Source organism: Lepidochelys kempii, chromosome 3 (assembly GCF_965140285.1).
Source record: "Lepidochelys kempii isolate rLepKem1 chromosome 3, rLepKem1.hap1, whole genome shotgun sequence".
Lineage (NCBI taxonomy): Eukaryota > Metazoa > Chordata > Testudines > Cheloniidae > Lepidochelys > Lepidochelys kempii.
The window spans coordinates 17,450,356-17,476,645 of record NC_136382.1 but is presented as its reverse complement, the minus strand read 5'-3'; the positions used below and the strand labels follow the sequence as shown (position 1 = coordinate 17,476,645).

The 26,290-nt window shown below is 42.5% G+C and overlaps 1 protein-coding gene across 1 annotated transcript in view; it reads right to left on the bottom strand.

Annotated features, from left to right (window-relative positions):
• Positions 1-778: 778 nt before the first annotated feature.
• Positions 779-26,290, bottom strand: part of OPN5 (opsin 5) — a 28,965-nt gene continuing 3,453 nt past the window's right edge. The window contains exons 2-6 of the mRNA XM_073335090.1: positions 14,454-14,573; positions 12,386-12,556; positions 10,118-10,452; positions 3,228-3,457; positions 779-842 (exon numbers count right to left, since the gene is read on the bottom strand). Coding sequence (XP_073191191.1) covers positions 779-842; positions 3,228-3,457; positions 10,118-10,452; positions 12,386-12,556; positions 14,454-14,573 — 920 coding nt within the window. The remainder of the gene's footprint in view (positions 843-3,227; positions 3,458-10,117; positions 10,453-12,385; positions 12,557-14,453; positions 14,574-26,290) is intronic.

Below are 26,290 nucleotides of genomic sequence, written 5' to 3'. Positions count from 1 at the left end.
AGGTTGCACTGTGCAAAATGCAGTGTTGGTCATACTGAAATTATTCGGGGGGGGAAGGCGGAGAGGAATCCCAGGTTCCCTAGAAAAGCCTACCACAAGGCTCTTCCAGAACTTCCTCAACTCATTTCCTTACTTAACTATTTTAAAAGGGGAAATTGTATTTTCCCTTGTACCCAGCCCAGGATCTACAACATACACTTTTCAGTCCCTTGTCTGAAAATCAACCGATACAGTGAGAACTGTTTATAGTGCAGCTGTGGAATGACAATATGATAAAAGCACCACGTCTTCTATAGTCTGGGTGTAACAACTCATCTCAAACAGGCTATTAGCTGAACTTCTCTCTTAAATGTTGCCTTTCCTTCAGGGATTCTGTTCCTTGGATTGGATAAAGTTGATAAACAGGAAGAGGGAAATCAAGCGATTTCAAGATAGCCTTACAAATGCATAGCATGGGTACTCATGAGACCCTCACTTTCCATGAAGAAAAAGAGTCATTCATATGAATGTGCACAGAAAATAAATAAAAAGGGTTATGAATCCGGCCAATGTGAATTCATAGTTTTAATTGAAATGAATATTCTCTATATTTTCTTCTTCTATTTGCCCTGCTCTAATGTTGATACTCCAGATAGGGTGAAAAATCACATGGTATGTAGGTTAGAGGGAAAAAGAAATACCAAAATAAATCTGCCACTGTATTTTAACTAATTTGCAAAGGAAGAAGTTGAGAAGAAAATGATTGTCAGCATGTTTCCATACACCTGTCCATCTGCTGTCACAACTCCAGGTGGGTTTCGTTCATTTCTGTTGGCTCTCTATTTCCAGATATCGTATACAGCCTACAGGAAGGAAAAATATAGTCATATTGCCTGAAATAACCTGGCTTTATAAATGATTAAGGTTCCATTCCTGCAGATCATCTTATTCATCACCAAACATACAGAAATTCTCAAGTCCTCACTAAGGCTAGAGCAGCCCTTCTGCAGGTGTAAAAGCTGGGAGAGACTGTAAAAAACCTTCCTCCCATGTGGAACCCCAGCACAAAAGCTAGACACACACTCAGTCCTTACACTCCCCGAGCCCTTCCACATGAAAGGGCCAAAACCAATATATGGACTAGCCTGGGGGGTTATAGCGGAGTGGTACTGTGGCAGAGGGAGACAACCTCCATTAATTCTGGTTGATAAGATGGTTCTTGTTTCCACGTAAAATGTAAAGACAGTTGTAGACTAGGGATGCATTCTAAGGCCTGGTCTCCATGGAAAAGTTATATCGGGATAGCTGTGTAGGTCAGGGGTGTAAAAACCACACCCTGACTCATGGGCAGCGGCTATCAAAGACAGGGGAAGGCTCAGCCTATCCAAACTGCCTGCATGGTCTCACCCACACTCTGCCCCCAAGTCCCCTCCTGCTTCCCACCACTGGAACAGGTCAGGGGGCCATAGTCCTCCCACTTTTTGAAAGTGGATGGACTTGGCCCATCCACTTTTTGCCAGGGCAGACCCCACCCTCTTTCTCTCCTCGCTCTCCCCCCTGCCCGAGACCCCAACCCCCAGCCAGGCCAGCATGGAGCACGGTCAGCTATAGGGAGCCGCAGCGGACCCTCCACCTGCCTGAGGTGTGGGGTAGGGGGCTGAGAGCAGCCCCCAACCCATGTCCCCACCCCCTGGGCTCCCCGGCCGCCTGGGACAAGACAAGGGTCTGAAACTCCACGCTGGCTCCCCACAACTGCCCACGTGGCTCTCCCTGGCCCAGGTCTGGCCAGATGGGGGGGCCTCAGAGCTGCAGCCTGGCCACGGTAAGAGCCACGCAGGTGGCTGAAAGGAGCTGCGAAGTTGCGGACTCTCCATCTGCCCCGGGTGGGCAGGCAGCCCAGGGGGTGGGGACTGCTCGGGCCCCCCGCACCGCGGGCAGGTAGTGGATCTGCCGCCATGGCTTCCCACAGCTGCCTGCCTGGCTCTAATCATGGCCAGGCTGCAGCTCCGATGCCCCCCTCAGCTGGAGCTGGGTCGGAAAGAGCTGTGTGGGCAGCTGTGGGGATCCTGGGTCCCTCCACCTACTCTGGGCAGGGGCCTGGGACAAGGGCAGGGGGCTGCCTTTGCCGCCACCTCGGGCAGAGCCCCTCCCCCCCACACACTTTTGGGAGGGCTCTGGTGCCCTTGCTCTGGACTGGTGCTAGTGGGGGCGGTCTGCAGCCAGGACTCCGGGCGGCTGGAGCCGGTGTTCGCGCCGCCCGCCTGCCAGGTGCTCCGGGGGACAAAGGAAGCTGTGGAAGCTTGGGATATTTAAACCTAGGCTGGACAACAGGCAGGAAAATGCACTATAGGGTGCAGTTCTGTAATTGGTAAGGGAATGGGTGATGAATAGGATCTGGTCTGTAATTCTATAATTCTGTGAAAAATTCTATTTTGTACTTCCGCACCAGAGGATGCTGTTGGAATCTGAAATGCTGATGCTTAAATCTCCCAGCATTGCTAGGCCCTCAACACCATTCTCCACAGGTTTGGTGATGAACAACAAATTGATATTCTTTGTCAATAAAGAAAATAAAATGCACAGATGGTGCCAACACTTTAGCATCCCATACAGCTAAGAGGCCAAATTCTGCCCTGGATACGCCCTATGCATCCCCAGGACACTGCAGGCTTGTAAGGGCTGGTTTTGCCTCAATTATATCACTAAAACAAATAGCTTAGAAAGATTCTTTTTTTAATTCGGCACTTCTGTGACTAACACCTGCATTTAGGGATCGATCCTGGAAGGTGCTGAGCACACGCTGCTCCCACTGACTTCACTGGGAATCAGTTCCTTTCGGGGTTGAGTGCTTACATTAGCTAGGATGGTAAGAGTATGTGTCTGATTCAAAGCCCATTGAAGTGAACGGGGATCTTTCCATTCATTTCCATGCTTTTTGAATCAGGACCTACACAAACTATTTCTGTGCTTCAGATGATAAGCTGATCACCAGTTACACCCAAGAAGAAATTGTCCCTCATTTTATACTACAGATGTGGTACAGCTAAGTGTATTAGTAGGGGAGTGGTGAAACCTTCCTGTGTAGTGTCTAGCACTGGCCACTATGTGAAAAAAAGTAACTAGGCCAGATGGACCATTTCTGTATTGCAGGATTGCAATGCTTAGGCTCTGTAAAGATTTTAGAGTAAGGAAATGAGTATCCAGAAATCAAAATGTTTTTGGGCTGCCCACTTTTTTCCAAAATTTACCTGGATTTCTTCAAGGAGCTCTTCTTCTGCAATGAGCGGCAACAGGAAAATTTACAATCAATGACCTGGTAAATAATTGGGTTGTACATAGCTGCCGATTTTGCAAGCAAGGTTGGGATGACTGAAACTTGAATGGGCACTGAATCTGGCTGTCCAAAAGCTGACCACACGGATACCACGGCATATGGGATCCAGGCAATTAGAAATCCTGCACAGATCAACATTGCCACCTTGTGAGAATAAAAAGAAAGGAGAGAAATCAGTTACCTAATTGAATGGTCTTTTATTGATGCACTGCACTGCACAGTACTCATCTTTCCCAGTGTTGCAGGCAATGCAAGGGTGCATGCAACAGAAAGGAAAAATGACCCCCATGTCAGATAAGGTCTGCAGTATGCACCAATGCTGTAATTCATTTCACTTTTCCTTATCTATCTCCAGCTGTACTTTTGCTTGACATTTATAGAACAAATAGGTATTCCGTTGGCCCAAATCTTTCCTTGAGGTCATTAGGCCAGACCAAAAGTGAAGAAACTGAACAAAAAGCCAATGAAATATGATTCTTTGAAGTTAAATTAAATGAGTATTTACTACATATATATATATAATATATATACACAGAGAGAACAAAGAGGGGATGATGTTTAAAAAAGGGATATTTATATTTATATATCTTTTATATATTATATTATTATATATATTATAATATTATAATATATATATATATATATATCCTTTATAAAAACAAAAGTCACTTTGTTCTTGGGAATTTAACACCAAGAGAAATTATTTGAAATGTCAAAGTCCTAGATAACATTAAAGTGATCTGGGATCATTTAAAAATTTGTGCTGCTTAAGCCACAGATTTGGTGCTTATCTGAAATACTTTTTACTTTTACAGCCTCTTTCTCCCAACTGCTTTCCAAATACACATTCACTGAGCCTCACAACACCCCTGAGAAGTAGTAAGTATTATTTTGTCTCTATTTCATAAATGGCAAACCGAGGTCAAGCGAGACTGAGCCCCAAAATTTCAAACTGGGGTGTGTAAGGCTTGAAGTCAATGGGAGCTGGCTAGTGCTCAGCACCTGTCAATATAAAATTACTTATTGAAAGACCTAAAAAGGGATTTAGGTGCCCAACTCTGTACACCCAAGTCTGAAAATTTTGACCTAAGTGACTTGCCAAATCGGCAAATGAGCAAATCAGTGGCAAAGACATGAACAGAATCCTGGTCTCCTGGAGCCCAGCCTTATGGTGAAAGCTCAAGGCCATTCTTCCTACCACTCATTTGAACCCCTCTGCAATCACACTACAAACCTTGTAAGACCAAGGACTCTAGAGAGATTTCCAGGACTGGGTTGAAATATTTCCTGTTAATGTTTCAGAAAGAACACTAGGTTGCTATTCAAGTGTTGTGTGCATTGGAGGAGCTATAGTATTCTCCTCTCCCTGTTCCCCATTGCCAGTCAGTGCAGTGAGGACAAAGGACTAGAGAGAGGAAAACAGATGGCAGCAGCCAGAGTCAACATAAGGATTCTTCCTCCCTTGCAGGCAGTACTGATGTTGTGTGACAGCATCACTGGCACCCTGGGAGCAGCTTGCAATAGGTCATGGTGGAGGGTTGGTTGTAATAGGAGGGTTAGAGTCCTAAGTCAGCCTCACGTCCTCCCTGTGCCCAGGCAGCTAATAAGAATCCTTCCCATCTTTCACTGAGAAAATGCAGACAATCTGATTACTTCGGAGGGTGAACTGGTGAGAAACTGAATGTGCACTTGTCACTTGCCAAACACATGCATTGACAGACCTGTAGGCATAGCCATAACTATTGTATTTCACTGGTACATTCCAAAATGACACTGCTGAGAATTTAACACTTCTACAGATTTTTTTTTTAACCAGCTCATAGCAGGGATCTCATTCTCTGTTAAATTCTGATGTTGTAGGAATAATTTCTGTAGAATCCTATTTAATTTCTGCAGAACCTCATTGGTTACATTCCTATTAAATCATAAAAGATTTTCATAAGAAGTCAGGAAAAGAAGATTTACATACAGTTTGTTCAAAAGTCAAAAAATATTCTAATTGAGCTAAAGTTTTGAGTCACTTATTTTACCTGAACAAGTGTGTCCACACCTATATGCAATATGATACAGGTTCCATATTGCATCACATGATATTGTATACTGAAGTCCATGTTTGACAGCACTACCATAATTCATAGAGTATTGCACAGCATCCTAATAGATAATAGTACATGAATAGTCATTTGGGAGAAGTAATTAGTAGGATTACAATACATATCTTCAGTGAATGCTCTGTTCTCAAGCCAGCTAAAGCCTTTCAGACATTGTGTTATTCTCAACCTCTGTTCCATGTGTTGATATTCTTAGTGGATATGATTTCAATATTCTTGAAGAAGTAAATTACATAAAGATTGTAAACCTTCCCCCCCCCCTTTTTTTTTTGCGCCGTCTAACATTCATGAGCCAAAAAGAGAAACTCAAATTCAACCCCCTTTGAAATTTTGAAGGTGGATCATGGGATTTCACTCCCCAGACCCAAACCTGTCCCAACATTTTGGGTTCCAGTTAGGATCTGGAACTGGATGGGACATGGCTTCCAGTGTACTGATTCAGATCTGACAGAAATTGCACATGAACGTCTGCCCTTCCAGATGGCAGAAATCTCATAACAGCTGATTTCATATTTCTGTAATATTGGATCAAAATGTTCCAGATTTAGAATCAAGACCTTTGCACAGAAGGGGCTATAGAAGTGCAAAATATGATTGTGAAAGCAGCACTGTAGGTACTCGGTATCTCTGAAAATAAGGCCACCAGAATTTGGGGTTCTTTCTACTGTCAAGGCAGCAGCAGCTAACTAACCAAAACTATTTCCATGGCTGTATTATCCTGACTGATTATGCTGCAGGTGGTCTGTCATAAATATAAAGGGAAGGGTAAACACTTTAAATCCCTCCTGGCCAGAGGAAAAACCCTTTCACCTGTAAAGGGTTAAGAAGCTAAGACAACCTCGCTGGCACCTGATCAAAATGACCAATGAGGAGACAAGATACTTTCAAAGCTGGGGGAGGGAGGGAAACAAAGGGTTCTCTCTGTCTGTGTGTTGTCTTTTGCTGGGACCAGAGCAGGAATGCAAGTCAGAACTCCTGTAAAAAATCAGTGAGCAATCTAATTAGATATGCGTTAGATTCTGTTTTGTTTAAATAGCTGATAAAATAAGTTGTGCTGAATGGAATGTATATTTTTTGTGTGTCTTTTTGTAACTTAAGGTTTTGCCTAGAGGGATTCTCTATATTTTGAATCAGATTACCCTGTAAGGTATTTACCATCCTGATTTTACAGAGGTGATTCTTTTACTTTTTTCTTCAATTACAATTCTTCTTTTAAGAACCTGATTATTTTTTCATTGTTCTTAAGATCCAAGGGTTTGGGTCTGTGTTCACCTATGCAAATTGGTGAGGATTTTTTATCAAGCCTTCCCCAGGAAAGGGGGTGTAGGGCTTGGGGGGATTTTGGAGGGAAAGACGTTTCCAAGCGGGCTCTTTCCCTGTTATATTTGTGAGACGCTTGGTGGTGGCAGTAATAAAGTCCAGAGACAAAAGGTAAAATAGTTTGTACCTTGGGCAAGTTTTAACCTAAGCTGGTAAAAATAAGCTTAGGGGGGTTTTCATGCAGGTCCCCACATCTGTACCCTAGAGTTCAGAGTGGCGAAGTCAGAGTTCAGACTTGACATAGTCTGAATTCCCAATGATGTTTTGGCTTTGGATACTATGTAGAAACATGTTTATTAGAAGGAATTTTTAAAATATATTAGGAATAAAAAGAATCTTGACAATAGCATTGGCCCGTTACTAGATGGAAACGGTAGAATTATCAATAGTAATGCAAAAAAGGCAGAAGTGTTCAATAAATGTTTCTATTTTGTATTTGGAGGAAAACAGATTATATAGTCTCATCATATGGTGATGATAACACTCTTTCCATTCCACTAGTATCTCTGGAGGATATTAAACAGAAGCTACAAAAGTTAGACATTTTTAAATCAGCAGGTCCAGATAACCACATCCAATAGTTTTAAAATAGCTGACTGAGGAGTTTGCTGTACTGTTAATGTTGATTTACAGTAAGTCTTGGAGCATTAGGGAAGTTCCAGAAGACTGGAAGAAAGCTAACGTAAATGGGATGACTCAGGAAATTATAGGCCTGTCAGCCTGACATCAGTCCAGGGCAAGATAATGGAGTGATTGATATGGGACTCAGTTAATAAAGAAAAAAAGGAGGGTAATGTAATTAATGTAAATCAGCATGGGTTTGTGGAAAACATATCCTGTCAAAAAGAAAAGGAGTACTTGTGGCACCTTAGAGACTAATAAATTTATTTGAGCATAAGCTTTCGTGAGCTACAGCTCACTTCATCGGATGCATTCAGTGGAAAATACATCTTTTTATGATGAGATTAAAAGTTTGGTTGATAAAAGTAATACTGTTGACATAACATACTTAGACTTCTGTATGGCATTTGACTTGGTATGCACAACGTTTTAATTAGAAAACTAGAATGTTATAAAATTAACATGGAACACATTAAATGAATTAAAAGCTGGCTAACTGATAGATCTGAAAATGTGATTATGTAAATGGGGAATGATCATCAAGTGAATGTGTTTCTAGTGGCATCCACAGGGATCAGGTTTTAGCCCTACACTATTTAACATTTTAATCAACGACCTAGAAGAAAACATAAAACCATCATTGATAAAGTTTCAGATGAAAAAAAAATTGGAGAAGTGGTAAATAATGAAGAGGACAGGTCACTGATTGAGAGCAATCTGGATCTCTTGGTAAACTGGGCACAAGTAAACAGTATGTGTTTTAATACAGCTAAATGTAAATGTATACATGTAGGAACAAAGAATGTGGGCCATACTTACAAGATATGGGATTCTATCCTGGGAAGCAGTGACTCTGAAACAGATGTGAGGATCATGGTGGATAATCAGCTGAACATGAGTAGAGCCCTGAGCAGATGCAAAATTTGTATCCACATCGAATCCATGATCCGCAAAAATGATCCACGGGTACTGGTGGATATAAAGCGGATAGCTGCAGGTTTGCAAAGCTTTCGATATAAAATTTGGATCCGCATCCATCCACCGTCCATAAAAATGGTCCGTGGATATCCACATCTGCATCCATGGATGTGAATATCTGTGGATATAAAGCAGTTATCTGCAGATTTGCTGGGCTCTAAACATGAGCTCCTAGTGTGTTGTTGTGGCCAAAAGCGCTAATGCAAGTCTGTAATGCATAAACAGGGGAATCTCGCGTATGAGTAGATATGTTATTTTACCTCTATATTTGGCATTGGTGCAATTGTGAGTGGAATACTGTGTCCAGTTCTAGTGTCTACAATTCAAGAAGGATGTTAATAAACTGGAGAGGATTCAGAGAAGAGCTGTATGAATGATTAAGGGTTTGGAAAACAAGCCTTATAGGGATAGATTCAAGGAGCTCAATCTATTTAGCTTAACCAAAAGAAGGATAAGGGGTGACTTGATTACAGTCTGTAAGTATCTACAGGGGGGACAAATATTTAATAATGAACTCTTCAGCCTAGCAGAGAAAGATATAACACAATCCAACATCTGAAAGATGAAGGTAGATAAATTCAGCTGGAAATAAGGCGTGCATTTTTAACGGTGAGGGTAATTAATGCCTGGAACAATTTCCCAAGGGTCGCGGTGGATTCTCCATCACTGACCATTTTTAAATCAAGATTGGATGTTTTTCTAAAACATCTGTTCTAGGAATTATTTTGGGGAAGTTCTTTGGCCTGTGTTATACAGAAGGTCAGACTAGGTGATTATAATGGCCCCTTCTTGCCTTAGACTCTGTGAATCTATAAATCTATTATATGCATTGCAACCACTTGTTAATTTCAGTTCATTTCCAAACATGGAAAGAAAATAAATGTGTATCCTACTAGTCAGTGTGTTACAAGTTTCCTCCCACCCCCATACCCGAGCCACAGAAGATGTGATTCTGTTTCTGGAAACTTTGGCTCTTTGTCTCAGGCTCTAGAGACTGATGCTTTTAGCGCTGGAGGTTCCCAGTTCATTCCTCCAGTGTCAGCCAAGCTTGTGGCTAACATGTTTGCCAAACAGAAAAAGGGTACAGTCGGATGGGGAACACACTACTATATTCCCAAGGTACTTGGAGGGTTTCTTAAAAAAAGAACTGCAAAAATAAGGCCGGGGTAACCAAAATTTGTGAAAACAGAGGCCATCTTGGCATTTTGTCTGGACTTTAACTTTTATAAAAAATTCATTGTGAATCTTTAATCATAAAGAAATCCACATGATCACCACATTTTCTTGTATGTGTATCTTCTTTGATAGAAGAATACAAATTGTCCATAGTTTTATTTCACCAATAATAAAACCACAGTTTTCATCTATTTTATGACCCCCTTCACAGTGATACCTGAGTGCCTCAAAAACATTTTTAAATTTATCTTCATGACCACACCTGTGAGGTAGGGAAGTATTATTATCCCCATTTTATGGATGGGGAAACTGAGGCACAGATCAAACGATTGATCCAAGGTTACACAGCTTCAGACTGGACCCATCTCCAGGGTCTCATTCTAAGTGCCTTAGTCACAACTCCATCCTCCCCTTCCTTCAGCTGTGCCTTGCAGATACAGCGAGAATAAGGGCTGCAACTAACATCGCAGGCCACCACAATCTTTTGCTTTGACACATTAGAGCTTCACAAATATTCAGTACCAATTATAGAATCTATGGGTTCTTCCCACCTGGTTTTACGGTCTTACAGAGTTTGATAAAAATGTCTCTTACCTACCTTGGTCAATTTAATTTCCAGTACATGGCTGTTTTGAATCCTGGTGTCATAATGAGCAACTTCTTTGGCAGAAGACTTGACTTTTGCAATGATTTTAACATAGGAAAACACAATCACTGCAGTTGGGAGCAAGAGGCAGAAGAAAAGAATATTCAGAATAAATGCCTGTCCAGCCACTGAACCTTGAGCCAGCCACCAATCCAGAGTGCACGAGGTTCCAAATGGCTCAGGAGCATAGTTCCCCAAACCAGCAAATGGCACAGTAGCCCAGAATGTAGCATAGGCCCAAATTATTGCCAGGCAGATAAAGGCATGATGTCTCTTAAGCCAGGTTCCTGGAAGATAATTCAACAATTATAATGTCAGATTATATATATTTGGCTAAAAACAACTTGAAATTCTACACCTGCAATTAAGAGCTGGTCAGACCATTTACTGCAAACCAACTCTTTGTTGCATTTGTCACTATCATTTTTGTGAACCTTTCTTGGTTTAGCAGAGAAAGGGATAGAAAGATGCAATGGCTAGAAATTGAAACTAGACAAATTCAGACTGGAAATAAGATGTGTAATTTTTTTTACAGAGAGATTAGCTAACCATTGGAACAATGTACTTAGGGATGTCATGGATTCTACAACACTTGGGGTATGTCTACACTGCATCTGGGAGCATGCCTCCCAAGTATACAGACTCATGCTAGCCTACGCAGAGCGCGGATGTTGGAGCATGACAACAGTGGCTTGGGCTAGCCACCCGGGCTCAGACCCAGGGGGTTGGGCAGGATTGGACTTAGGCAGCTAGCCCAAGCCACACCTTTGTAGCAATGTCCACACTGCTATTTTTAACATGCAAGCTCAAGCAAAGCCAGTGCAAATCTGTCTGCCTGGGCTGAGAGGGCACACTCCCAGATGTAGTGCAGACATGCCCGGAAGTCTTTAAATCAAGACTGGTTGTATTCCCAAAAGATATGTTAAAAAAAAACAACGAGGAGTCCGGTGGCACCTTAAAGACTAACAGATTTATTTGAGCATAAGCTTTTGTGGGTAAAGAACCCACTTCTTCAGATGCATGGAGTGAAAATTACAGAAACAGGCATAAATATATGTTGACCCATGAAGAGAGGGAGTTACCTTACAAGTGGAGAACCAGTGTTGAAGGCCAATTTAGTCAGGGTGTATGTGGTACACTCCCAATAATTGATGTCCTAATTATGTGGTACACTCCCAATAATTGATGCCCTAATAAATCTGTTCATCTTTAAGGTGCCACCGAACTCCTCGTTTTTGCGGATACAGATGGCTAACCCTCTGATAAAAGATACATTCTAGCTCAACTAGAAGTTATAGGCTTGATGTAGAAACTACTTGGTGAAATGTTATGGCCTATGATATAGAGGGGTCAAAGCAGATGATCATAATGGTCCTTTTTGACCTTAAAATCTATGTTTCTCAGTTACTACTCTCAGTACCATGGATTATTACAACTAAAATAATTATAAAAATCTAAATTTACTAATTTACTCATTACTGTTCATATTATTTCTTCATTTCTCTTATTATAATTTTTACTTGGACTATGAAAATAGATCAATCAAAGTCGTCAGTTTTGTTCCTAACCCTGTTCACTTTTGCTTAGGCACCTTCAGTGCTGCAGTGTTTGGGTTTCAAACACAGCAAAACATTGTTTAATAACGGAAATTTTTAAAAGCGCATGAAAGCATTTCCTCTGACACTAGATTTTGTAAACTAAATTACTGTTTGGGCCTAACCTGACCTTTAGGAACTTTCCCACTGTTCTGAGGGATAGGTAGGGTGACCATACATCCTTTTTTAGCCAGGACAGTCCCTTTTTTAAGCCCTGTCCTGGCCATCCTAACTTTTTTGGCAAAAGTGGGCATTTGCTCTTGCTAACTTGATCAATTGGCAAGAGTAAACAGGACAAATGCCCACTTTTGTCAAAAAAGTGGGGTGCAATGCAGAGGAATGTGCAGGGGGAGCAGCAATGCCAGCCCCATGCAGCGGGCGGGGGGTAGGGGACTGGCAGGCAGGGCTCAGGAGATAACTCAGGCCAGCCCCAGGGGGAAGGGTGGGGACGGCTTGGGCCAGCCTCGCACAATGCCCCATTTTCCTTTTGGGAAATATGGTCACCCTAGGAATAGGGAACATGATTCTTATACAGTTCAGCTTAATGCTTCTAAACAAGTCTCCAGCGAGGATGGGGAGAGAAAATAGCTACATAGTGTCACTCAATGCAAATTTTCCTTCTTACCGTAAGTTAAATGACAAATTTTCAGGTATCTATCCAGGCTGACAGCTGTCATGGTGATAAGGCTCCCACAGCCAAAGAAGAAGCCGGCCCATCCATACCAACGACAGCCCAGCCAGCCAAACACCCATCGGTGAGAGAAGAAGGAAATAATACTAAATGGTTTTCCTACAACTACAAAGAGGGGAAACAGTGGGTCATTGGAAAAGTTGGTGCTGTCAAAATAATCTTTAAAACAAACAAACAAAAAACTACCTTTATTCAGAAGACAGGACACTGAGGGGAGATCAATGATAATATAGGCATCTTCAAACATAGGGTTGAGTGAGGTAATTGCCTTTTGTCCAGGAGTAAGGTCAAACTTGTCAAATTTGCAAATAGTTTCAGGTTGATTAAAATTGTATTTTTCAGTAAATAAACTATTCATCCAAACAATTTTGCCCTGTGCTAGTCACAGTATTACATAAGCAGAAAAAGGCTGAACTAATCACATTAATTATTTGTTGCAAAGTATTCACTCAATGTTCATTATAGGCCTTTTACACAAAGGCATAGGGAGATTGATTTGGTCAAGGATCACACTCTATGTCTGGGAACAGGGACTAGAACTGGGAATAGAACCCAGAAGTCCTGATCATAAAATGCTTGCTGTTATCACAATCCTTAACATACTGTGAGTTGCACACTACAGGCATGCGCTATCCAGTAGATGGCATCAGAAATGAATGCATGTTTGCAAACATCACCAGCAAGCTGATACTTCACGATTAAATGAGTTGGATTCACAGGGCATAATTGACGTATGAGATTGGAGCTGTTTCTTGCCTATCTAGAATTGATTTGCTGCATTTCTAAGTGCTAGAGATGGAAAATACCTAATGTAGCATTCTAAGGGGGTTATCTTGACACTAGAGCAGACATTTTTATGCTAACACTCTTAGAAACAAGCAAATCCCACAGCAGAGACTTATTTGTATATCCACAGGCTGATCACTCAGCCAGAAAATATCATCTTGTACAGATTCTCAGACCCAATCATGCCATTTCCTGAAAAGCATAATGACAATGACTTTTCTGTAAGGTGTATTAACAAATGAGAGATAACGATACTGGGATCTAAGGAAGTTTGGAGCCACCTGTTCCTTTAAGCTATCATTTGTACCACACGGAGGACACCCTGTGGTTAGTTGGGTGAATATCAGGTGTGGATTTCGGGTGGATTTCCTCCCACTCCTGCAGTCCAAACCATTTTTTTCAAAAGGTGTGTACAGTTCTTCTCCCAGGTATGTACAACTCTCATGAATGTAATGAGATTTGCACAAGCATCAGATTAAAAAATAAAGTATCACCAAGAGCTAGGCACCTCCACAGTGCTGCACAGTCTTCTAAAGGGTGTCTATTCTCACCCCTGAACATATTCAGGTTGAGAGTTGGGCATATGAATCTTTTCATGGGTTGCTTCTTCTTTACAAATTGACACAGACAGTAGAGCATGGCTTTTTACAGGAAGGAAAAGGGGCGGCATCCCATTCTTAAAAGGGTAACTAGGTAGAAAACTATTAGATTTGAAGATCTCAAAGCCCTCAGCATTCCTCATCCCTCGTTCTATGGGGTTTGTTCAGTATGTGTTTATATCCTGGGTATAACATTTGGTAAAACTGAAATATAGTGTTCTTCAGCTGTTATGAAGGCTGTTTTGTATTCATCATGCCAAATGGTATAATGTGAGCTTCTGAGATTTGAACCTGCCTGGGCCATTTGCCTGATTCAGGACCACTGGAATAGGTCATATTTCTCTTCATTTTCATTCTCTTTCCAGGGGATTTGCTCCTCCCTAAAATTTCTCTGTTGTACTCTTTCCTTTTTTTTTTTTTTGTAATGTAGAAACAATGGAATGGAAACAGTATGGGCTGAGTTCTGCCATCACAAGCACCCCCTGGCTTCCTGTTTCACATAGGGGAGTCCCATCTGCACAACACCGGGTAGAATTTGGCCTCACATATCATGGCCAAAAAAGAAATAAAAATAAAAAGGGAGGAAATGTAAAAGAAGAAATAAAACACTGAATTACCTGAAATTCCCAAGTCACACATGGCTAAATTGACAGTCATTATCTCAGCGGGTCTGAGCTTCTTTTTCCGTTTCAAGGACATAAAAAGAACATAGCCATTCCCAAAAGTTGAAAGAACCCCTGTAATAAAAATATCAAAATAAACTGCATGTAAACAAAAGTGCTGAGAAACACTTCCCCACAATTCTTTGGCACAACAGTGTTTTTATTTTCATTCTGAGCTTCACAGTTCCAGAGAGAGAGAGAGAGGTCAACAAACTAGAAGGAATTCAGAGCAGAGGAACAAAAATGAGTACAGTCCAAGTGGGTGGGATTAGGGAACAATCACATGGAAGGCTGTAAATCGAGGAAACTGAAGAACTGTGTGTGATAGTGCATTAAGAGTGACAAGTTGGAATTAGGTAAGGGAGAATTTAGATGCAACATCTAACTGAGATAATAGGCTATGGAATAGTGAAGTGTCCCATCATTAGATCTTGACAAAACAAAGTCCTGGAGATTATAGTGCACTCAATCCAATCCCATTCTGAGAACTATTGTAGTGAAAGGAAAAATCATCCTCTGGGGGATGCCAGGCAACGTTTGAACTGCTTGTCTCCACTGTGGGTGATTTAAGAACAAAAAGCAGCTTTGATTTATGGCCAGGGTACTATAAGAAAGTTATAAAAGACAAAAAGTGATCAAACCAGAGGCTGCTGACTGCTATGTCACTACCAGCAATCCCATTCAGCCAGCCAAATGTAGGCTAGATATAAGCAGATGCCACTCTTGTCTTGTATTAAATTCCCAACCAGGACAAATTCAGCATGAAATGTGCCAAACAGTGGTGTACAGTATATGTCCTGTATAAACTTGTTAGAAATGAGTGTGAGTGCAAAAATGGTATAACCGGCCTTATTGTTTTATTTTTAATCTTGTCCCTCTGCAACTCACCACACCCCATCTCTGTTCTGAATCATAGCATCTGTCCTCCTCCCATCGCCCTACTGACTCCATTTCCCTTTCCTGGTTACCCAGACCCTCTACAGTTCCCACTAGAGAAAAACCAGTGTACCTCCCCCTAAAAGAGAAAAGCAACGTTGTAGACCATGGTAGCAACTAATAAGAGGATGTAACAAGGCATCTGAGTTATACAATTTGAAACAACTCCAGTGGTGTACTGTGAAAGTGCATTGCTATACACCGTTTAACCCCAGCCCCAGGGATAAATCCACATTGACTTAACAGGCAGTTTAAATGAAAACACGTTTCCCCCCGTACACAATCATCCACAGCAGTAGACCTTCCGGCTCCACTTTTACAGCTCATTTTCTATTTCCACAGAGGATTTAGTTCCAAAACATGTGCTCACTGCTTCAGCTTTGGGTTTCCTTTTTCCATTTTTTTTTTAACATAAAGATGCATTTCAGACATTCATTAAAAAAAAAAACATAACAAGGAGCTTGATCATGGTCCCTGTCATAAATATAAAGGGAAGGGTAAACCCCTTTGAAATCCCTCCTGGCCAGGGGAAAGCTCCTCTCACCTGTAAAGGGTTAAGAAGCTAAAGGTAACCTCGCTGGCACCTGACCAAAATGACCAATGAGGAGACAAGATACTTTCAAAAGCTGGGAGGAGGGAGAGAAACAAAGGGACTGTGGATCTGTCTATATGCTGGTCTTTACCGGGGATAGATCAGGAATGGAGTCTTAGAACTTTTAGTAAGTAATCTAGCTAGGTATGTGTTAGATTATGATTTCTTTAAATGGCTGAGAAAAGAATTGTGCTGAATAGAATAACTATTTCTGTCTGTGTATCTTTTTTGTAACTTAAGGTTTTGCCTAGAGGGGTTCTCTATGTTTTTGAATCTAATTACCCTGCAAGATATCTACCATCCTGATTTTACAGGGGGGATTTCTTTATTTCTATTTACTTCTATTTTTATTAAAAGTCTTCTTGTAAGAAAACTGAATGCTTTTTCATTGTTCTTAAGATCCAAGGGTCTGGGTCTGTAGTCACCTAGGCAAATTGGTGAGGCTTTTTACCAAACCTTGTCCAGGAAGTGGGGTGCAAGGTTTTGGGAAGTATTTTGGGGGGAAGGACGCGTCCAAACAGCTCTTCCCCAGTAACCAGTATTAGTTTGGTGGTGGTAGCGGCCAGTCCAAGGACAACGGGTGGAATATTTTGTACCTTGGGGAAGTTTTGACCTAAGCTGGTAAAGATAAGCTTAGGAGGTTTTTCATGCAGGTCCCCACATCTGTACCCTAGAGTTCAGAGTGGGGGAGGAACCTTGACAGTACCATTTAAATCAATAGGATCTGGGCTGTGAACCTAACTGTAGTACATGAAGCCAATACTAGTAAGCAATACCAGGAACATTAAAAATCATGTTAATTCATTTTGATATTGAGTTGAGCAGCTGAAGGAAGGTAAAACGTAAAGATTGTGGTCAAAATTAAAGTGACCACAACCAAATGCTTAAAATTATTGAAAGAATGTAGCGAACATTAAAGCATAAAAAAAATGTAGCAATTTAGAATACAGTTGTTCCAGTGACAGGGCTAGCTGCAGCCATCTTTGTCCCCTTTCTGGTTTCTCTGTGTACATGTCCACATGGTTGGGCCCTGTGCTCTTACCTGCCTCAAGGTAGAATCACACGATTCCTCCACTCTCAGACTACGACCTGGGCCACAGTACAATGTGTCTTAACTGTTCTTACCCTGAAGGTCCGACTGAATTCTGGCCCCTGCGATTCTTCCCTTCAGGAGCCAGTGACCAGTGGTATATGGTGACCAATCAGCCTTTTTAAACAAAAGTATTGTTTATTTAGCACTAGGATCAAAGCATAAGAGAAAAAGGATTTTAAAACAACAGTCTACATGCGTGTCTCTCTTACCTAAAGCCATCCCATAATGAAGTTTGTCTATACAGTGAGGTAGTGCGCTCTACGGGGGTGTGATTTCTAAAGTGCACTGACTGGTCCAAGTAGACCCTGTAGGAATACTGTAACATCATGCTATTTTTCTATGTTAAAGCACACTAGGGAAATTTTAGTGCACAACTACAGGGTCTGCATGGACCAAGTAATGCACAACAGATTAGTACACTTTAGAAACCAGATCCCCCATCACATACAACTCATTATCCTGCCATGTAGACGAGCCCCTAGCCTAACTTCTGCAGACAACACCAGCAAGCTCCTGTATCTGGGTCTGAGTCTGGTCCCACCTCACCACCCTCTTTGTCCCTGAATGGCTGCCCTTCTTTAACACCCGTCTGCCCAAATCCTTTGCTCTCCTGCGTTTGGCAGGCCTTGGTCATTCCTCATTAAACCAGTTGAAGGCAGAGACTGAGAGAGAGTCATCAAAGCTAATAGTTCTGCCATCCCTTAACAACTCAAGTGTTTGCTGATAGAAGGCTATCTTCAGCCATTCTTCTCCTTGCTGCCTGCATCCAGAAAAAATTCCTATTAACTTTAACCAATATAGTCATACGCTAAATAACATCCCAATAACCAGGCTGTAAGGACCCGTAGACTGGACCCTAGGTTTGCAGAGCATGGACTAGCTGATGAAACCACAGTGCGACCAGGAGGTAATGCAGTGCTGTAGCCAGGTAGCACTGTGGAGAGTAGGCACCACAGGAAGTACTGCCCAAAGGACCCTGCAGAGTGTTGACTGGCCAAGTGCCCTATTTCACCCTGGAGGGTGGCCCAGGAAGTCGTCTGGGCAATCATATGGTTTTCAGGCTTGCTGGGACCCCAGATCTACCTCTGATCTCCAATTCTGGCCTGAATCTGATTCCAGCCTGGTACTGTCCCTGACCCCAGGCTGACGATGACCCTGACTCTTCTAGCGATTCCTCCAACCCCTCACTGACTACTGCCCCGATGTGTGGACCCCAAACCAGCTGTGATCGCTAGGCCAGACTGCCTACGCCCTGATCCCTTATACAGACCAACATATAGTACTCATAAATTATCACAGGGCAGCTCCAAATCCATCACAATCACCTAGAAAAGAAAGAGAGGAATGGAAAAGACCCTAGCTAGAGATATGTGAATAACTGATTTTGGGGGGTTCTCTGGCCATACTGAAAAAATATTCATTTTGGGTTGACCCTAAGCAAAAATTTTGGTGAACCCCAAAAATTATATGTATATCACACATACACAAACAAATAAACCTTTTTATTAAAAATAAAATTGAAGTAAATTTCAAAATGAAAAGTCAAAATGTTTCCGTTTCAAAATCGTCAATTAAATATTTCAACTTTTTGTTTTGGAACACTTGGTTTGTTTGTTTTTGACACAAAATTCACCCAATTTGACACTGTCACGGGGTAACTGGTGAGCCTACTCCAGACAAGGGGTCTGGGATACATCTTGGTCTATAAAGGGCCATCAGAGGGCAGGAAGTGGGAGGTGGAAGGGAGTGATGGGGACAGGCTGTGCCTGTGGAAAGGACATCACACCAGAGTGGAGCTAACACTTGTGGTGGTTCCCTGGAGCAAGGGGATAGATACTCAGAGAAGCAACCCTGGGGCTACTGCTCCAGGAAGGGAACATAGCTGACTAGATCTGGGAACTGTCCGGAGCAGAAGCCCCAGAGAATCCTGGGAGGGGTGGCACTGAAGCGAGGGTTTTTTGACTGGAACACCCAGTTGAAAAGGGACCCTGGCAGCTCAATCAGAACTGCTGACCGGACCATTAAAAGTCGGGACTGGCAGGCTCCCTACCCAGCTCTGTGCAGCTCCCAGAAAGTGTCTGGCATGTCCCTCTGGCTCCTAGCTGGAAGGGTGGCCTTGAGGCTCTGCGCGCTACTCCCACCCTGAGCACTGGCTCCACAGCTCCTGTTGGCCAGGAACTGCAGCCAATGGGAGCTGCAGGCGCATCTCCTGTGGGCAGAAGCAGTATGCCCTGGCTGCCTCTCCACATAGAAGCCTTATACTTATTGTATAAGTAGGGGCATAGCAAGCAGATCAAGGGACGTGATCGTTCCCCTCTATTCGACATTGGTGAGGCCTCATCTGGAGTACTGTGTCCAGTTTTGGGCCCCACACTTCAAGAAGGATGTGGATAAATTGGAGAGAGTCCAGCAAAGGGCAACAAAAATGATTAGGGGACTGGAACACATGAGTTATGAGGAGAGGCTGAGGGAGCTGGGATTGTTTAGCCTGCAGAAGAGAAGAATGAGGGGGGATTTGATAGCTGCTTTCAACTACCTGAAAGGGGGTTCCAAAGAGGATGGCTCTAGACTGTTCTCAATGGTAGCAGATGACAGAACGAGGAGTAATGGTCTCAAGTTGCAGTGGAGAAGGTTTAGATTGGATATTAGGAAAAACTTTTTCACTAAGAGGGTGGTGAAACACTGGAATGCGTTACCTAGGGAGGTGGTAGAATCTCCTTCCTTAGAGGTTTTTAAGGTCAGGCTTGAGAAAGCCCTGGCTGGGATGATTTAACTGGGAATTGGTCCTGCTTTGAGCAGGGGGTTGGACTAGATGACCTTCTGGGGTCCCTTCCAACCCTGATATTCTATGATTCTATGATTCTAAACCAGAGGGACATGCTTCCTGGGAGTCACCTGAGGTAAGTGCTGCCCGGAGCCTTCACCCCTCACACCCTTCTGCACCCCAACACACTTCCCCAGCCCTGAGCCCCTTCCTGTACTCCAAATCCCTCATCCCCGGCCCCACCCCGGAGCCCACACCCCCAGATGGATCCCTCACCCCAACCCCCTGCCACAGCCTGGTGAAAATGAACGAGTGAGTGAGGGTGTGGGAAAGTGAGCAACGTATGGAGGGGAATGAAGTGAGTGGGGGCGGGGCCTTGGAGAAAGGGCAGGGCAAGGATGCTCAGACTTCCATTATTAGAAAGTTGGCAACCCTATCTGAAGCCTGAAAGAAAAAAGGTGAGTTCGAAGACTGTTTTCTATTGGTTTACTTGCCTGTTTTAAGAGAATAAACCTTCTTAAAGGAGACAGGGCAAGGCAGCTAGTGTTGGAAGCTCAGGAGAAGCCCTGCCCTGCGACAGACATGGATTTGCAAAATGTTTCGGCTGTCCTGAATTTGCATTTTTCACTGAAAAAAAGTTCCAACTGAAAATTTTCACCCAGCTGTAACCTTAACAGAAATGTCCAACAGTACAAAAAATACTCATTTCTCATCGATTCCAGCACCAGAGGAGTTGCTCACAATGGGAAAAGACACAGGATTAGAACACTTAGTGTATACAACGATTGAAGCATTGAAATGTGTTTTAGCTCACTATGGTTTACTCTAGAGTTAAAACACCAACAAACAGAACTTAAAACACATCAGTTCTTACTTCACTGTGTGTTTTACATTTTGTTTGTGTCAAGGTTCCTTCCCCACTCTGAACTCTAGGGTACAGATGTGGGGACCTGCATGAAAGACCCCCTAAGCTTATTTTTACCAGCTTAGGTTAAAACTTCCCCAAGGCACAAAGTCTTTTCCTTGGATTAGGTAAAACGCTGCCACCACCAAGTGCTTTAACAAAGAATCAGGGAAAAGGACCACTTGGAGTTCCTATTTCCCCAAAATATCCCCCCAAGCCCTTACATCCCCTTTCTTGGGGAGGCTTGAGAATAAACAAGATGAGCACAAACCAGCGTTGGATTTTTAAGACCCAAAAAACCCAGTCAGATTCTTAAAAAACAGAACTTTATTAGAAGAACAAAAAAAGAAAAGAGAACAACTCTGTAAGATCAGAATGGAAGATAATCTTACAGGTAGTCAGATTCAAAACATAGAGAATCCCTCTAGGCAAAACCTTAAGTTATGAAAAGACAAAAAAACAGGAATACACATTTCCTCCAGCTCAACAAATTTACAAGCCAAAAAACAAAGAAAACCTAACTCATTTTCTAGCTAGATTACTTACTAACTTTACAGGAGTTGGAGAGCTTGCATCCTTGATCTGTTCCCGGCAAAGGTATCACACAGACAGACAGACAAAAGCCTTTCCCCCCCACTCCAGATTTGAAAGTATCTTGTCCTCTCATTAGTGCCACCAAGGTTACCTTAGCTTCTTAACCCTTTACAGGTGAAAGGATTTTTATCCATTATTAATCCAATAATCTCTCTCTACTCACCAGCTGGGGACTCACAGAGCCTTGTCTTGGAGCTGCCACTCTACCATCACCCTAACCAGTGGTGAGCTCGAGCGGGTTCGCACTGGTTCACTGGAGCCAGTTGTTAAATTTAGAAGCCCTTTTAGAACTGGTTGTCCCTCCAACCCCCAACCGGGGTTCAAACCGGTTCTGAACCCCCCCAACCGGTTCTAAAAGGGCTTCTAAATTTAACAGCTGGCCAAACATGGTGCCTTAGGCGATGACTCCATGGGTGCTCAGGGGCTGGAGCACCCATGGGAAAAATTTGGTGGGTGCAGAGCACCCACTGGCAGCTCCTGGCCCCGCCCCACGCCCGGTCCGCTCCGCCTCCTCCCCTGAACGCGCCGCCCCGCTCTGCTTCTCCCCCCTCCCCGGCTTCCTGCGAATCAGCTGTTCACGCGGGAAGCCTGGGAGGGCTGAGAAGCAGGCGGCGGCTTCACGCTCAGTCCCAAGGAGGTGGAGACGGAGGCAAAGTGGAGGTGAGCTGCGGTGGGGGGGGCGCGAGGAGGGCCACCGATGCCGCAGCAGGTAACCCTGGGGGGGGGGGCGCGCAGGGGAACCGCTCCCTGCCCCAGCTCGCCTCCACCTCCCTGGGCCTGAGCGTGAAGCTGCCGCCCGCTTCTCAGCCCTCCCAGGCTTCCTGTGCAAACAGCTGATTCGCGGGCCCTCTGGCTCTTAGGGGTTGGGTGGGCACCCACTACGGTGGCCCATGAGACCCTCCTGCCCGGTTCCGGGGGCAGTCAGGGGACGGGGAGGGGGGCAGATGGGGTAGGGTTCCCAGGGTGGGGTAGGCCACGACCCCCTCATGGGGTGAGGAGGGAACCAGTTGTTAAGATTTTGGTAGCTCATCACTGACTCTAAGTTCACTGATATTGACACTGTGGGATATGTGATCCCTTAAAGGGGAAGCCTTTCCTTGCCATCTGGTCTTTCAGAGAGCTGGACTACCCATCTAGATTGTCCTAACTGGACATCTTGTGAAAGAAGATCATGAAAGAAGAAACCTTGAGTATTGGTGTCAGAAAACCACAAACAAATTTTACAAACTTGTGTCATTTTTATGAAAGAGGCACAAAGAGCTTAACAGTCCTCCACCATAGAAATAGCAAAGTCTATCAGACCATAAATAGCTTTGCAAACCCAAAGTGCCTCCATTCAGTCCCAGAATACAGCACCTACTGCTGCAAGGAATTATAATCTTGTTTCACCGACAGGATCACTCACATCTAGGATGGCTTCATGGGCCACCGCAGATAACAAGCGAGTCAGAGAACCAGAATCACATTGCCCTTCTGCCAAGATTTTAGCCCATTCAAACAAACAGAAGCCATGGAGACACCAACAGGAATCAGGATCACCATCTTGATTCTGATTCCCGCCTCTCCTGCATGGTAGAAGAGTAGAATATAACAGAGATCCTACTAATAAAGACTATCAACATCTCCTTTATGAGAGGAATCTGCCACACTTCCTAAACATACAGTAGTTCCACCAAAACCAAAGAGACCATTGACTGACGCTAGAGACCTTGCAAAATATTATCATGTATCTAGCCCGCATTTTCTAAATAATATGATTGAAAAGCTAGCAAAACACAAGTAGTCTCCAATGCCACCAATGAATTGCTCATTTCCTCTCAGAGAACCCATGATAGCTACGTTCAACAAGAACAAAGAAACCATCATCCAACCAGGGAACAGAGGTGCTGGAACAATTTTTATAGTGGGGGTGCTGAGAGCCATTGAACCAAACTGTAAACCCTGCAAATGATGGAAACCCCTGCAAGCCAGGGAGGCGGGAACACCCAGCATCCTTAGTTCCAGCACCCATGCTGGGGAGGTTCTTGGATGAATGAGACAGAACTTTGACAGGAGTTGGACCCTAGACTATGGAACTCAAGATCATAATAGATATGAATGATCATGAAACTAACCACTTTCAGAATCGAAGGCAAAAGTAATTTCTTTCATTTCCTTTTTCCCAGTCATGACATCCAGCCATCAATATTGCCCTGTAGTTCTGTAATAATAATAATTTTATAATTATATAGAGACACACACACACACAGGGTTTTTTTAAATAAGAAATCTGATTATCTTAAAATGTTATGTCGCCATAGTTTCCTACTAGGAATTTATTTTTAATTATAGGAAGATACAAAAATCCTGTTTTCCCACTAACGTGTTCCTTGCGGTTTTGTGAATGATTTTACTTCAGTTTTGTTTACATGTAATCTTACTCCTTTTTATGCCTAATTTTTACATTAAGAAAAGGAGTACTTGTGGCACCTTAGAGACTAACCAATTTATTTGATCATAAGCTTTCGTGAGCTACAGCTCACTTCATCGGATGCATACTGTGGAAAGTGTAGAAGATCTTTTTATATACACACAAAGAATGAAAAAAAGATCTTCTATACTTTCCACAGTATGCATCCAATGAAGTGAGCTGTAGCTCATGAAAGCTTATGCTCAAATAAATTGGTTAGTCTCTAAGGTGCCACAAGTACTCCTTTTCTTTTTGTGAATACAGACTAACACGGCTGCTACTCTGAAACCTATTTTTACATTGTAGCTCTAGTGAAATTAGGTATATCATCTGTGGTGCTATAAAATGATAACTTTTGGCAAACCCCTCAAAAATACTTGTCATCTCCTGATATTTTCCAATAATTTTCAACAGGCTGGAAATCCAAAAGTAATTCCAATAAATTTATTTCAGATACAGCTGACTAATAAGTGCTAAGTCATTATTTTCAGTGACAGTATTTCAGTAGCATCTAGAAATTCTATCAGGATCAAAGCCCCATTGTGCTAGACATGATATGAACATAGGCCATGTGCCTCTTTCAAAAATGCAATTTAATATTGAACTGACTTGAAACAAAGTGTTTTGAGCCATTTCAATAAACCGAAACAAATAATTTCCCCGTTTCTGTATTGAGATTTTTCAGACTTTCATTTCTGTGAAAAAATTCAAAATTTGAGACAAAAACAAATGTCAATATGCTGGAATTTCCCACAGGATGGAAATTCAAATTTTTCTCAGCTCTGTCACTGACAATAAGAAACACAAGTAGCAGCAAACGGAGACTCTAGGGATTGGATCTACTTCAGCACCTGGAAGGGCCACTGGACCCAGCTTCCTCTTCCTTATAAATTCCACCTAGGTAGTCAGGGATGCCTTAACCCTTTCCAAGCTGCTGCCTCACATTGTCAGAGTGTCAGAGCCCTCAAAGGATGTATCTACACTGCAATCCTGGAGTGTGATTGTAGCTCATGTTGACAATACCCGAATTAGCTTTCATCTAGCTAGCTCAGGTATTGCAGCAATGATACTGATCCTGCAGCAGCATGAACTTCAGCGTGAACTGTACAAGTCCACCCTGAACCCTGGGTAATTACTCTCACAGCTACTGCTCCAGTACCCGAGCTAGGTAGATTAAAGCTAGCTCTGGGATATCTACATAAGCTACAGTCACATCCCCTGATTGCAGAGCAGTCATACCCTAAATTCCAGCTTTGGGATATTTAGGTACCTATGTGACTTAGTATTCAGAGGTGCTGAGCACATGCAATTCTAGTTGAAGTCAATGAAAACGGTGGGTGCTCAGCAACTCAGAAAGCCAGGCTACTTACTAGAGGCCTAGCTATGGATTTAGGTGCATAAATTTAGGTATTTAAATTTCAAAATTGTTCAAAATACTATGGGACTTGGGTGACCAATCACAGTTCTCGAATAGATAATTCCAAACAACAAAACTCAGGTGACTTCTCATTATTAGCAGTACACAAACAACCCAGAGGCCAAAATGCGTTTGTATGTCAAATAGTTTTATTTACTTCAAACTGTGACAATTCTCAAACAGGGAAAGGGCTACATTCAGCAGATACAAATTGTTCATTGTGACAAAATGCATGTGTTTACTGAACACTTTTCAAGAAAAATAAAATATTAAAAACCACTATGAAGTATTGTACAACTTATAATGCAATTACATAAGGCAGTGGCTCTCCACCTGTGTGAGAGCTAGCTGGTTGCATGTATGGATTCTCCTTATTTGCAACTGGTAAAGTGTATTAAAAGCATTATATTGTTTTGAACAGATTTTAGCAGGCTTAATATTTCTTTTATATGTAAGCAATGGTTGCAATTGCTACGAGGACATTGTGTAAATGTGAAGCAGAAAGAGGCAGTCTAAAGGTGAATGAGAGGGGACGTCAGTCCTCTAGAATATGCCTATTAAGATGTAGTCTATACTATGAACAAGTGAAATTCCTAATTTAACACTTTAATAATTGGGCAAAGATCATCTAATCAGAAAACACATTCATCTACAAGCAAAATCATTATAATAATTATTTAATGTCAAATATGGTGAGGTGGGCAATATGGTTTTTATTTATCCATTCACGTGACCCCATATACCAGCATTGCTATTAACAAAAATACAGGGATTGTCATAGTAGATCAGAACATTGATCCATCTAGTGCAATATACTGTCTCTGATAATGGCCAGTACCAGATGTTTCAGAGGATTTACTTTAATGCTTCAGAGGCCGTTTGTACTGTAAACCAATGGAGAGGATAACAGGTTGCCTTGCTGTTTACCAATCACTATTTAATATGCTTTACCCAATTGTTGACATTTAAATAATCATTACTGTCATCTGAGTTAGTACACATTGCCATTAAGATACTATAGTTTAAACCTCAGAGCTATTCTT